This window comes from Apus apus, chromosome 1 (assembly GCF_020740795.1).
Source record: "Apus apus isolate bApuApu2 chromosome 1, bApuApu2.pri.cur, whole genome shotgun sequence".
In the NCBI taxonomy this organism is placed as follows: Eukaryota; Metazoa; Chordata; class Aves; order Apodiformes; family Apodidae; genus Apus; species Apus apus.
In genome coordinates this window covers 178276004-178289284 of record NC_067282.1, presented here as the reverse complement: position 1 = coordinate 178289284, position 13281 = coordinate 178276004, and the positions used below count along the sequence as shown (strand labels likewise).

The 13281-nt window shown below is 37.7% G+C and overlaps 1 protein-coding gene across 3 annotated transcripts in view; it reads left to right on the top strand.

Annotated features, from left to right (window-relative positions):
* BMT2 (base methyltransferase of 25S rRNA 2 homolog) overlaps positions 1-10953 on the top strand; it is a 37571-nt gene extending 26618 nt beyond the window's left edge. For all 3 annotated transcript variants that reach the window (XM_051632499.1, XM_051632516.1, XM_051632508.1), the window contains 2 exons: positions 5399-5513; positions 7651-10953. In XM_051632499.1, the coding sequence (XP_051488459.1) occupies positions 5399-5513; positions 7651-8280 (745 nt within the window). In that variant the 3' untranslated portion in view covers positions 8281-10953. The remainder of the gene's footprint in view (positions 1-5398; positions 5514-7650) is intronic.
* Positions 10954-13281: the final 2328 nt, after the last annotated feature.

Below are 13281 nucleotides of genomic sequence, written 5' to 3'. Positions count from 1 at the left end.
AATTTTAATGTAGGCATTCAGGAGTGCCTTTATTTCAGTTACAGTCCCACCCTCCTGTTTTTTCTGAAATAACAAGGGTCATGTTTGAGGCTATTCCATGTGTGAGGGAAATAATTTGTATTTTGCAAGTATAATGGAGTAATGAATGCATGAGCATATTACCATTAAATGTTACTCTTATGATTTGCTTCATATTCTTTATAGCCCAGTTCTTAAAACTGTCTGCAACAGTGTTTTTGCTGTTCTGTGAAGAGATTTTTCTCTTTATTGTAGCATGCGAATGTTACTGCCAGATGTGTCTGTCCTTATGAGCTGGTATCTATGTGGCTTCTCATGTTTGTAAAGTATCTTGCAAAAGGCATAAAGACCCCAAATGCCTATGTAGTTGAATAGTTACTTGCAAAATGAAAACTTTTTCCCCATTGTTGTCCTATCATGACAAGACAAAACAGATGCTTCCAAAATTAACATAGTGGCTTCTCCTAAGCTGACTTGCTCCACAGACTTCTCTTTTTAGTGCTGACTTATGCTAAGTCAGCCTCACAACGAATACCTGTTTTTAATGAGAACTGCCAGGCACTTCTGCACAAAGGGCTGATGAGATACTAATACCTTATAACATCTCAATAATGCTGGCATTTCTTAACACAGAATTTTAGCATTATTATTAACAGCAGTTTGTTGGTACTTGTTTAAATCAATAGGTTTGATATTCATACACCACTTAAAATTGATTTGTCTTCCAGTGGGAGGCCTCGTAATGGTAATAAAGCATTTGCTGTCTCTTTGCATGTGCTCTATCTTCATACTTTATACCTTTTATAATGGCCATTGCAGAGCTAACATCACATGGGTTTCTTCTTGCTACCAGTAGTCTGTAGCCTTATCTTTTGTTGTGACAATAGCTAAAAGAGAAGTTTTTATTAAATATTCTTGAAAGTGCTTGTTAATATAGTGAGTGATTAATAATTTTCATTCTCAAAACTTCAAAAATACAGACATCCATAAAGACACATGTGGCGAAGACAAGATTCCTAATATTGACCCAAAAGAGCACCAAATGACAGGAAGGTTTTTGTAGCTGTACAGACCTTAAAGCAAAAAAGCATAGCTGTTCTAAGTTACTGCCCAGAGAAATCAAAATTCAGTTTCTTCCTTTCTGCCTTATAGAAGAAATTACAGAGATTATCAGAATGAAAATGGATTCTATATTACGTAAGGCGTACTTTCTTCCTGAAAAGCTTTTCTACTATGTCTCCACCAAGCAATTAGTGAAGTCTGAATTTTGGTGAGGTTTTGATACAAGGGGTATGGGGGACCCTCCTCCCACATGCACTTGTTCCAATACTGTCACTTCATTCTAGTCACATAACACTACAAATAAAGAGTTGTGGGGTTGTCTATGGGTATGGCTAAGCCTGTGGCTTTTTGGCTTACTCTGGTAAATGTAAAGACACTAATTTTGTTCTTCCTATATAATCTTTTCTCCAGTAGAATTAAAAACAGGTTGCTTATGTAGGAGGTCTTTCTGAGCTTACCTTTACTGGCAAGGCATTGTAGAGAGACTGTACTTTGCTTGGTAAGAAGCAAAGCTAGCTCAGGAATAAAAAGTTCCACAGGTAGCAAAAAAGATCCTGGGAGATGTGAAGAAAAGTAGGAGGCACTCAGCCTTTCAAGGTGATGGTAGGAAACATCACAAGAACCAAGACCGCAAAATTTACTGCAACTCGAAGTCACTCGGCTACTCTGATGAACCCGTTCCCAGTTGCTTATGTTGCTGACCTCTTTGCTAGAATAAAATTGGTGAGTCTTACAGAAATAACTAATGTGGAGTCCTTTTTTACTTTAATCTGTACGAAAAGTAATGTATTTTCCACAGTACTCCTTCCATCCCAGAATGAGTTCTTATGTCTCTGACATTAGAACTGCACCTGTTGTGAAGCTGGACATCAAACTAAGTCTTGCAAGATAAAAGCAGCTGTTATCTGCTGTTCAGCAGCTCCTCCTTTCAATAAATTAGTCCCCCTTTGTTATCTTTTTGAGTTATCTTCTTTTTGTGTCAAATTAAGTGGTCATGCTTTCTATCCCTAATGGTAAAAATCACTGTATTTGGTATGGTTTCTCCTCAGGTGTTGTCTGTCTCTTAAGGTTCAGCCTATTGTTCCTTTCATATATAGCTCAGCAAGCTAGACCTTCCCAGTGGGTATCTTTAGGTGTGGATGTTACGAAAGTTTCGAGGCATACCAGTGTTGCCTCTCAGAAGCAGGTGTATAGCTTTGTTCTGCTCTTCTGACAGCATCATAAGGCTTCTGAATTTTTTTCCTCTTCAATCCTTGATAAATAATGGAGTAATTCAAAACTGTAAATTAGGAGATCGGAACATTAAGTGATTCAGCTCAGACATACAATGACTTCCAAGGAGATGTGCTGGTCTGAGATATCTCATACTAACCTTACATGGAAAAAGACACTACTTTATTTCAGCCCATGATTGTGTTTTATGGCCGCTAGGATCTGATTGGTCCCTCTGCATTCTTCCAACTCCTTATGTACCGACTACATTGTGACTGGCATCCAAGCTGGGAAAAAATTATTGTTGTCTTTGTTCTGAAAGTACTGACTGATTTACATGGTAGCTTGGTAATGTGTGCAGTTTTAACTTAAAGATCATTACTGCACTATTTGCCTTGGTGAGGCTGGTATTTTGACAGAAGTGTCTCCTGGATATATTCTGTTCCATGTAGAAGTAAAATCCTTAAATTTGGCATTATTGTTCTGAATGCAAGAAGAAATCTTCTCTTGTTTCTCCAGCATCCTCTCTGTGGTGGATCACTGGGAGTTTAGGAGGAGCACAGAAAGCCCAGAGCTCTTTTATTATTTTTTTTTTCTGCAGTCTTCTTTACTGCTTTGTTGATGCTATGAGCAAAACCATGGCTTTGTTGGACTCTCGCCCTGCAGATCTGTTTCTGAAAGTTTTTACAGTCATCTGTCCCTCTGGGGCTGAATCTTTTCCAGAAAGATGACAGATAATTTTTTGAGGATGCCAAATGGAATTGGCTACAAAAACTTGGAGGAAAAAGCAACATTTGCTTGCTGGAAAATCATCATTCTCCTCCCTGTTATTTCCCTGTGAAAGCTGTGAGTTTGCCTTTTGTTTGCCTCTATTAATGGATTTTGGGTATTCTAACAAATCATGATGGAAGTTTTTAGAGGCAGCCCTGTAAACAATCCAATAGAAAGAGCTCAAACTGTTGGCTGCTACTGGTGCTGTATATTATCTTCTTTTTTGATATGTGGATGCACTCATCAAGTTATGTTTTTAAGAACAAGTGGATGTAAAGTTTGTACTAGCAGACTTGAACAGAACTGTTTAGCTCAAGCATTTACTGGTTTGTTGCCTTGCAAAGAAAGAATAAACAGCATTCAAATTCAGAATGCAAATACAGAATGAAAATAAACCGAAGAACAATGTCTTTGATTGTAGGTTGTATTGAAAGGCTAAGTCCTTGATATTAGTAAAGTGAGTAACATTTTCATTCTTTTAAGAGGGACAGTGCACGAGGTTAGAAAAACTAAGTGCCTGGAGGAGCCAAAGCCTTTAAATGGTAAGATAGCTGAATGCTAGTACTTCTGTACAGGTACATTGATCTTATCTGATGCTAGATTTTCTATACTGGTAATGTCATTAAGAAAATGCGTGTGGTTGCAAACTTGAAGACCAGAAATGTTCCTCTAGGCATTGAGCAAGGAGACTATCCTTGGGAAGATAAGAAGGTTTTCAGAGGCAAGGCAGCACTGTCCTCAGAAGTTGCCTGGCATCTTTTTTGCTTTTATTTTTTAAAACTATATATTTGACTTAAAAGAGCAATGATATCTTTATTTTCCTAAGGCAGGCTGGTTTTGCAGTTGGTCACAGACAATGTCAGAGCTTCCCAAGAAAAGCCAAACTTCATCTGGCAGCCTTCTTGTGTGTCTTCTGCTGTGCTATTCTGTGAGTTTCCAGCAGACACTAGAAGAACGTCCTCTCTTTGTTTCTTCAATCTGCTGGGGTTGTTTTTGGTTTTGTTGGTGGTAGTTTTTTTCTGATCTTGCAGTCCTTTTTTTTTTTTTTCCTTATAATCCAGGAAGTTTTGGAACCTGGTTGAGAAGATGATAGTCCACTATTTCGTTGTGGTTTTGGTTTGGTGATTTTTTTTTTTTTTTTCCATGACATTTTGGAAGAGTATATGTGCATCTCTGCAGCATTCTGGAACTAAAGTATTTGAGTGTCCTCAGCAGTGAGTCTGTCAGTCCAAGCAGTGAGTCATGATTTCTCCAGTTAATCCTTTTTTTTTAATCAGTCACCTTTTGTTGTTTGGTACCATTGTCAACTATTTAGCATTACAGGCTGTGGCCTTATCTATGATTTCACCTTGAATAGTAGGGTCATTACACAGTGACAGATAGGAAGATAGATTTTTGGCTTACTAAAATGTTCTCCAGAATTCTTATGGTCTAAATTCTCATTTTTTAGTACTTAAGTGCTCTGATTAGGGATCTCTTTCCTAAACCAGATGGCTGGTTTTGACTATTTCTCATTAAAAAGCTTTTGCATACTCCAAAAGAAAACTGATCACATGGCATGGGATAGACTTTCTTTTTTCCAAGTAGTTTTGAGAGAATACTTAATTGATTTAGATGTTAAGAATAAGTTCACTACAACTTGAGCAGTCAGTTTTTAAGTCTGTGGCTCTGCATAGGCAGATGTACCTCTTTCACAGCATCCATCAAAAATAGAATGGAGTGAACTTCCAACATTTTAAAAAACATTAACATAAAGCAAATAAGATATTAACATTTTTGCAGGGAATAACTAAATGCTTTGATTTTTAGATATTTTTTTTTAATCTTGGAATATAATTTTGTGTTCTTCTGTCTTTATTAAACCAAATATGGCACTTGACTTCAGATGCCCTTTAAAATAGGATTGACAATTAGGTAGGTAGGGTTTTGGCAGTTTCTCTTTTGAAACTCCTGGAATTTTAACTCTGACTTTTGTGACTTCAACACTTGAAAATACTGCACAAAGGTAAGTGGGAAACACAAAGCAACAGAGGAAGCCTGTGTAGTGGACACACAAGTTACCATTTTAGGTTGTTGCTAGAAGTACACAAGTTAATGAATGGTATTACAGCTGCTCTGAACATAAACTCATTCTTCTTGAGGACCACCTGCTTTACTGTATCCTTTAAGCTTGGTTCCTTAGGTATCTCAGCAATTCAAGTAAGGCATTTGCTCCTGTTAGTCACTACAGTGGTATTCTATAAGAAATCTTTTGCATTAGTTATCTGAAGTTGTAATTCAGAATATAGCTTCAGAAATAACATTTGATAAAACATGAATTCTTTCTACTTCTTAGATTGCTCCACTCCTTGGGGAAGATCAGATTACTTGATGTCGGTAGCTGCTTTAATCCATTTCTGAAGTTTGAAGAATTTCTGACAGTTGGCATAGATATTGTTCCAGCTGTCGAGGTATGTAATGTTTGCTGAATTTAATATAAATTGGATTCTCAGATATTTCAGAATACTTCAGAATTACTGTAAAAGATGTATGTTTAATACATAAAAACGTATCCTAAATATCTGTGTTTTAAAAGGAACAGTGCTTTCCTTTGAACAGGCTCTAAAACTGTAGTTGTGTTTTGTTTTAAAAATAAAATTTACTTTCTAGAGTTATGCCTTTGTCATGCAGATGTGAATCTTAAAATTGGAACATTTTAGTAGCCATCTTTTAATGGCATTTCAGATGAGTAATTGCATCTCAAAAGGCATAAATAAAAATTGAGTAGGCTTATGCTTAGGCATGAACTTCTCACAGTTGCATTCTCTGACAGAAATGATCACTGACTGTTTTTGGTGAGTTTTTCTGGGGAGTTTTAATAACCAGAAGTGCACTGTAAGGAGGCTTTTCAGTCTTGCTACAAATATTGAACTTCTGCAGTCCTGAGGACAAATTTAGCAGCACTTTTCGGATAAATGGGCTCATTTTCTCTAGGTACTGAGATTCTTAAATGCATTAATTCTCCTGTAATAATTTATTTCTGTCTTTTGCTCTTCACCCAAGTTTTGTCAGTCCTAATAGCATTTATCAACCAGTCAAAATGACAAAGTGGAATTAAATTAAAAGATACATAAACGAATGCATTTCTGACAGAAAAACCTTAGACCATACACGTCTTGAACCCTTACCATTTAAAATCAGTCTATTAAAATCAGTGCCTTAAGGTAACCCTCTCTAGAAGTGGAGAGGTGGGAAGAAGTGTTATGAGTACAACACCACAGTGAACTTCAAGGTAGTGTCCTCTTATTTGCTGATTATAGCTACATAACACAAGTCTCTTTCTTAACTTTTTGCATATTGGAGGCCAAGATTAAAGTTACTGAAAAATCACATTTTTTTCTGAACACTGATTACATTCTAATTCACTGCATAATCTCAGAAGAGAATGTGATTTCATATAAATAGAAATAATAATCTCTTCTGCTGGGACAATCATGCTTATCAATTGCTTTATTAATACCTTTATAATAGTGTTCTAGTGATCTTTCTTAAATATTGTTTAATAAAACATTATAAATATTTGTGTGGCATGAAAATGCAACAGATCAACTCCATCTTTTCAGATGTGCTCCACGGAATGTTTTGTCTGCTTTCATGTTCACCTACCTGTTTAGAGTGTCTGTTGTTTACTGCATATTCTCTAGGCATTAAGAACAAATTTTGTTGCTATCATGCCAAAACCTTGTATCTTAATACCTTTTTTATTAAATAAGTCAGTCCCAGGTTTAGATGAATATGAAGTATCAAAACTTAAATGTACTATGAGCTTATTTTTTTGAATGCTCTGTGATTAAGGTTAAGAACTTACACTTCTGTATGTTGTATTGTGGTGTCATTTCCCATCTTTGACAGCATGAGTGCACAAGCAATCAACAGATTAAGATATAGCCCTTATCTTACTTTGATAATTGCCCAAATGTGTACTGCTACACTTTGCATTTACAACAATGTTAGAACATTGACCTGCAGCACTGCTGCCAAGCAGTGACTACTCTTAACTTGCCAATACATATTGCCATGCCATAGCCTGTTTCTGTAGCAGTAAAGAATGACACTTTATTCCAAGTGACAAAACTGCTAAGTTTCATGGATTCTTTTTAAAGAACTGATAGAAATACTGAGATACCAAATTAATTTTTCTAATTACTGATTTCAGGTTTATAAATACCTATAAAAGGCTTCCAGCATCTAGATAAAAAAAGCGATGTAGGCTTATCTGAGTTCTTAATTCATCTGTGAGATAGAAATTTAGCCCAAATAGAACAAAGAATCATATCAGCTGTTTTGGTTTTTAATTAGCAGTTTTCAACTGTCAAATATCTAGTAAATTATTGCACATCTTAAATTTTGCTATGGAATTGTGAAAGCTAACCATTATGAGTAAAATTGTTATTTTAGATTGCTAATGAATTGAGGAATGTTCAGCAGGCTTGACATTTCCTCAGGGAAACGGAGAGGTTATCATTGAGTTTCTGTGAGTTAGGATTGAATTTGGTCTTTAAACTTAAGCTTGATGTTTGCTTGGTTTTTTTTTTTTTATTCCACCAGAGCGTATACAAATGTGACTTCTTAAATCTTCAAATTCAGCAACCTCTCCAACTGGCACAAGATGCTATAGATGCCTTTCTTAAGCAACTGAAAAATCCCATTGATTCTCTACCTGGAGAACTGTTTCATGTCGTCGTTTTCTCTCTCCTCCTTTCTTACTTTCCATCACCCTATCAACGATGGATATGCTGTAAGAAGGCACATGAACTTCTCGTATTAAATGGTTTATTGCTTGTAATAACTCCAGATTCATCTCATCAGAATCGCCGAGCTATGATGATGAAAAGCTGGAAAATTGCCATAGAGTCCTTGGGTTTTAAACGCTTCAAGTATTCCAAGTTTTCTCACATGCACCTGATGGCATTTAGGAAAACTTCCCTGCAAACAACAAGTGACTTAGTTAGCAGGAACTACCCAGGAATGTTGTATATCCCACAGGATTTCAACAGTATAGAGGATGAAGAGTATTCCAACACGTCCTGCTATGTTCGATCAGACACAGAAGATGAACAGCTAGCCTACGGTTTTATGGAGCTCCCTGATGCTCCTTATGACTCAGACTCTGGAGAAAGCCAGTCTAGTTCAATTCCTTTCTATGAGCTAGAAGATCCTATATTGCTTCTAAGTTAATGCAGTCATTGAAATGCCCTTTCAGTCAAACCTCTTGCTTAACTAATTTTGCTATACTAACATGGGCTCAACACACAAAAATGGTTTGCATAAGGAAAATGCAAAGGTTTACAGAGTTTGCTATTTTTTTCTACTTTTCAATTTTAAAATTTATTCTTGTATGAAAGTGAAAAAATACAAGTTTTATGCAGATGACTGATGTCATAGCATAAATTGCTGTTACTTTATTTAGATGTATATCACTAATTTTTTTCCCAGAAAGGTACCATTCTTTTCTTTAGTGCTGTGAAGTGTGAATTCTGTTTCATTTGCTACATGTTGTTTGAATATTTTAACTCAATGTGGTTGAGCTTAAGGCACTGGAGTTGGGGAGCTTCTGAGGAGAAGTATATGTAGGAAGAAATAATTTGCACTTTAATTAAATGTGCAGATAGGTTAAGACACTTGGTTACACATGTCCCTTCATAATTATGGAACAAAGGTTTTTTCCAAAATTCGTTTCACTCTGGTTAAGCCTGGGCTGGAGAAACTATAATGCTTGCACATTTGATTTTGTTTATTGCAGCCCTCTTGAGATTACACCAAATCGAGATAACACCAAAACACTGGAATATATTCATCCATAGTTACACATACTGTATAATTTCATTGCATAAATGGTAGGTAGATACAAGTTTTCTGAAGAGATTATCCCTCCCCAGAGGAGTATGGTACGTATAGACAATTGTGTTTCACTTTAAAGCTGGAACATGGTTTGCAGTTGTATGAGTGCACAAGCACTGATGTGTATCAGTATTTCCCCAATGATGGTGTTCTGTATTCTCTTCAAACTGTGTTTTTTGGGGGGGCAGGGTGGGTTTTGTCATGTTTTAAAGTAAATTATTTATGCTTTTTAAAAACAAACAACTTTTTTCTTCAATTGTCCTTATTTGTAGACCTCCCAAGTTAACTACAGACCACTTTTGTAAAAGGAACATAATTATACAAGTTTTTCAAGGATACACATATTTGCACAAAGCCATGTATTCAGACCACACGAATGAATTTAACATACTATTTGTTTGCTTATTTGGACCCAAAAATCTTCTGTTTAGTTAAATAAAAAATCCATAGCTGTCTGAAGACTGGTCTGCACTGTAAGGAGATGAAACAGAAGTTTTTTACATCTGTTAAGTTTTTTAACTTGTGTAATAAATTTGTGAGGTTTTGCAGGGGAAAAAAATATAAATCTGTTCAGTGTTAGAAATAGGAGATTCAGTATTAGCCTAGCTTAGATTTCTCTCCATTTAAAAAAAAATGGCCAGAATTTTCAGATTTGAATGTTAGGCTGTTAAATCTATCTGTAAGTGCCTAATAATTATTTTTTTCAACTAGGTGCCACATCATGGTCTTAAGAATGACTTCAGCAAAATGGTAGAAAATACTAATAGTTTCACAGGTGGTTGCAATGAGATCTACCTTACACCATATTAACCTACCATGTTGTGTTTATAATAGATAAGTTACCAGATAAACTTAAGTTGTAGTGTGGATTTTACAGTGGTTGCTACAAAAATGAAGCTTACTTCTTCCATTGAAGTTCTGCACTGGAAGTGTCACAGTCTGACCTACCTGTTTTTCTTTTACACTGTTTCCTATATAGTCATCCCACATGGGTGCAGCTTACACTCAAACATCATCTGCACTGCAATGCTTTATTCTTCAACATAAGCTTTTTAGGTCTCTCTTCTTAAATTTAAATTATCCCGTAATATCTTACTCATATTTGCTATTCAGTCTGAATGATATACAAACCAAATAATTCTGATTTTTTAAGAAAACCAAAACACCAAAACCAAAAGTTTAGACTTTTAAGTATCATGGCTGACTTTTTTTTTTTTTTTACAGATAATACTTCCCTAGGGAAATACATAATGGCTTCAAAATTGGCTATAAGTCTATATTTGCATCTAATGCTTTACCATTTCACTTTCACTAAAAAGTCTGTCATTCAAAGCCTTTCTTCTTTCCAGTTAACCACTGCCTCCAGCAGTGCTCATGTTAAAGCTAAAATATTGGTGCTATAAATTCAGCTGTTTATGGAAACATAATCTGCATATTTCAAAGTGTACCTAACATTTCAACTGGTAAAAAAAGTTATATACCACCTAACATATATGTTGGCATTGGTTAACGTAAATTGATTTATGATTCATACACAAAAGCAACTCAGGCCAAGATTTTATCCCCCCAAAATAGTTTAAAATATTAACAATTAAAATTTAAGCCTTTTGGGCAGGTTGTGGTTTAGGGACCCAAGATTCGTAACAGCTTGGTTTTCTTGCTGCTCATTCTAAATACCTGAAGTGTTCCTTTTAACTTTTTTTTTTTAATAAGAGACAGTAGATTGTGGTGGTGGATGAGGATAGTGGGATTTACAGATTGACATAAATACTTACACCTCCCTGAACAATAAAGTGTTGATACCAGCAGTTGGATATTTGGCTTCGCTGCAAGACTTGTTCTAGGTTATGAAATATTTGAAAATTGACCGTGCAAAAGATCTCTCATTCTTAAGGTGCTGGAGAGGAAAAGGAAGAAAATGTGTATTTGCGTTTCTGTTGTCTTTATGTCACTACTTTTTGTGAACAAAGCACATTTATTAAAAAATAAATCTGAAAACCTTTTTAAAAATTGTTTCTTTGGGGTGGAGATGTCCTTTTTCCTTCCTATGCAGTTGGTTCATGCAGAAATCCAGTGAAACCAACGCATAGTTATATTCCTTATTGTCAAGAAGGCAGTTGTGTTGGGATTGTTTTATAAGCAACTGAATTACAGTAAAGATGATACATTTGGTACTTCAATTTCAGCTTCTGCATCTCAGTTTGGTCTTTGCTTTACCAAAGGGTTTTTGGAGTTCCTCCAGTTGATCCTGTACCATGTTTCTTTGCCTGCCTGCTTATCATGTTACTACTAATGCAGTTCCTCTCTTCTCTCTAGATTTTCTTAATATCTTCTCTATCTCCCTGAAATATCTTTGCAGCACTTGTACATTGGCCCTTTGAGGTCATTGCTGTATTTTTCTACAGAAAAAGATGGCAGTGGGAAAAGAAACCCAAAGAACTGAAAATGCGAGGCTCCTACTCAGATGCAGATTGTAAGAAAATAAAGATTTCCACAGAACTGAAGTGTGTCCCTAGTACTGCAGAGCCTACCTAGTATATTCTGCTCTCTTACTTGAAAGTGAGGATCAGAAAACATCATTTCACAGCTGTTCTCAGGATTGATTCCTGCAGAATCTTAATGTCCTTTTCTCCTTCAGGGAGACTTGCTTTAAAATGATCATTTTAAGTCTTTAATTGTATCCCCATGAATCAGCAGCAGGTTTTCTGCTGATTTTTCTTTGTTTCCTCAATTTTCCTCAGTTCATTGGTTTTGTACTTGTAGAACAGCAGGAAAAGGGTTGCATTTCAGGGTTATTATTTTTTACTTTTTAAGTAAAATATTCTCCAAGAAGTTGCTTGAAGGGTGTTCCTAAATCACAGTTGGACAGATACAATACCAATTAAGTTCTGTCCATGATGCTGGTAAAGCAGGTGACATTTACTAAGCAACAGAGACTTACGTGGTTCTGCTTGTTAAAGGAAAACCTCTGAGCTTTTTTTTGTTGTTGTTTTTTTTTACCCATGTAACTTTTAGGCCAGTTTTATTTAAAATTTGAAGAGGGGTAAGAACTAAGGTTCTCGTGAATCAGTTGAGTGGATAATTAAGGCAAGAAAGCCAGCCTGTCAAAGTTTAGATGTTTAAGGGTCCATCTGCCAGGAGTCGGCACCAGTGCTTCTTGACGAGGGGGAGGGAGGGCTGGCTGTGGTGAAGGGATTACGGGAACAAAGGACGTAAATCTGCAGCAGGGCAGCCCTGGTGCCGTTCAGAGCGCCCTTGTACGTGAGCTGTCTGAACTACCCTTGTTTGGCCTGTGTGAGACCCAGAAGCTACTTGTTCTTGCCCACCTGCCTGCAAGGACCCATTCAAACATGCATTTCCAGCACAGAGTGTTATGGCACACTGATGGTCGAGGTGTGCCTTCTGTGCAATGGTGAAAGCTTTTGTTTGAGAAGCGGTCAGTCTGGGACTGGATTCTTCTTCCACAGAAGGCTGCCGGTAGCAAACAATAGGAAAGGCTAGGGAGGGTTCTGTCTGGCTTGCAGTCCTGATTCAAACACAGCTTTCCCTCTTCTGTCTTCTCAGCACCAGTTGACAGTGGTCATAGGCTTGGGTTTGGTACTTTCCATACTTCCAACCTATAAACGTTGCATTTTTGTGTGTGTGGAGCAGAAAATGTGCATTTGCTAATGTCTATAATCGAAAAGATTTTTGTTGGAAAAGACCTTTACGGAGTCTAACTTAGCACGCTGCCAAGCCCACCACTCAGCCCTGTCCCCAAGCATCACATCTGCGGGTCTTGGAAATACCTCCAGGGACAGTGACTCTAACGCTTCCCTGGGCAGCCTGTTCCAGTGCCTGGTAACCTTTTCAGTGAAGATATTTTTCCTAATATCCAGTCTAAACTTCCCCTGGCACAACTTGAGGCCCTTTGCTCTTGCCCTATCACTTGTTACCGGGAAGAAGCGACCAACCCCCACCTCCCTGAAAGCTCCTTTCAGGCAGCTGTCGAGAGCGATACGGTCTCCCCTCAGCCTGCTTTTTCTCCAGGCCACACAACCCCAGTTCCCACAGCTACTCCCCCTGACCTTGTCCTCCAGACCCTTCACCAGCTTTGCTGCCCTTCCCTGGACTCGCCGCTTTTTGAAGTGAGGGGCGCAGACGTGAACACAGCATTCCCTGAGGACGAGAGAGCCGTGGGGCTGCAGGGCGCCGATGGGAGCTCTCAGGGCCCCGTCGCCGCCCGCACCTCCCGCACCCCCCGCTCCCCGGGCCGGGCGGGCGCGGCCCCGCAGCGCGCAGGGCTCTGCCGGCGCCCGGGCGGCGTTTGAGCCTCGGCGCGGCCCGTAGCCGGGACGC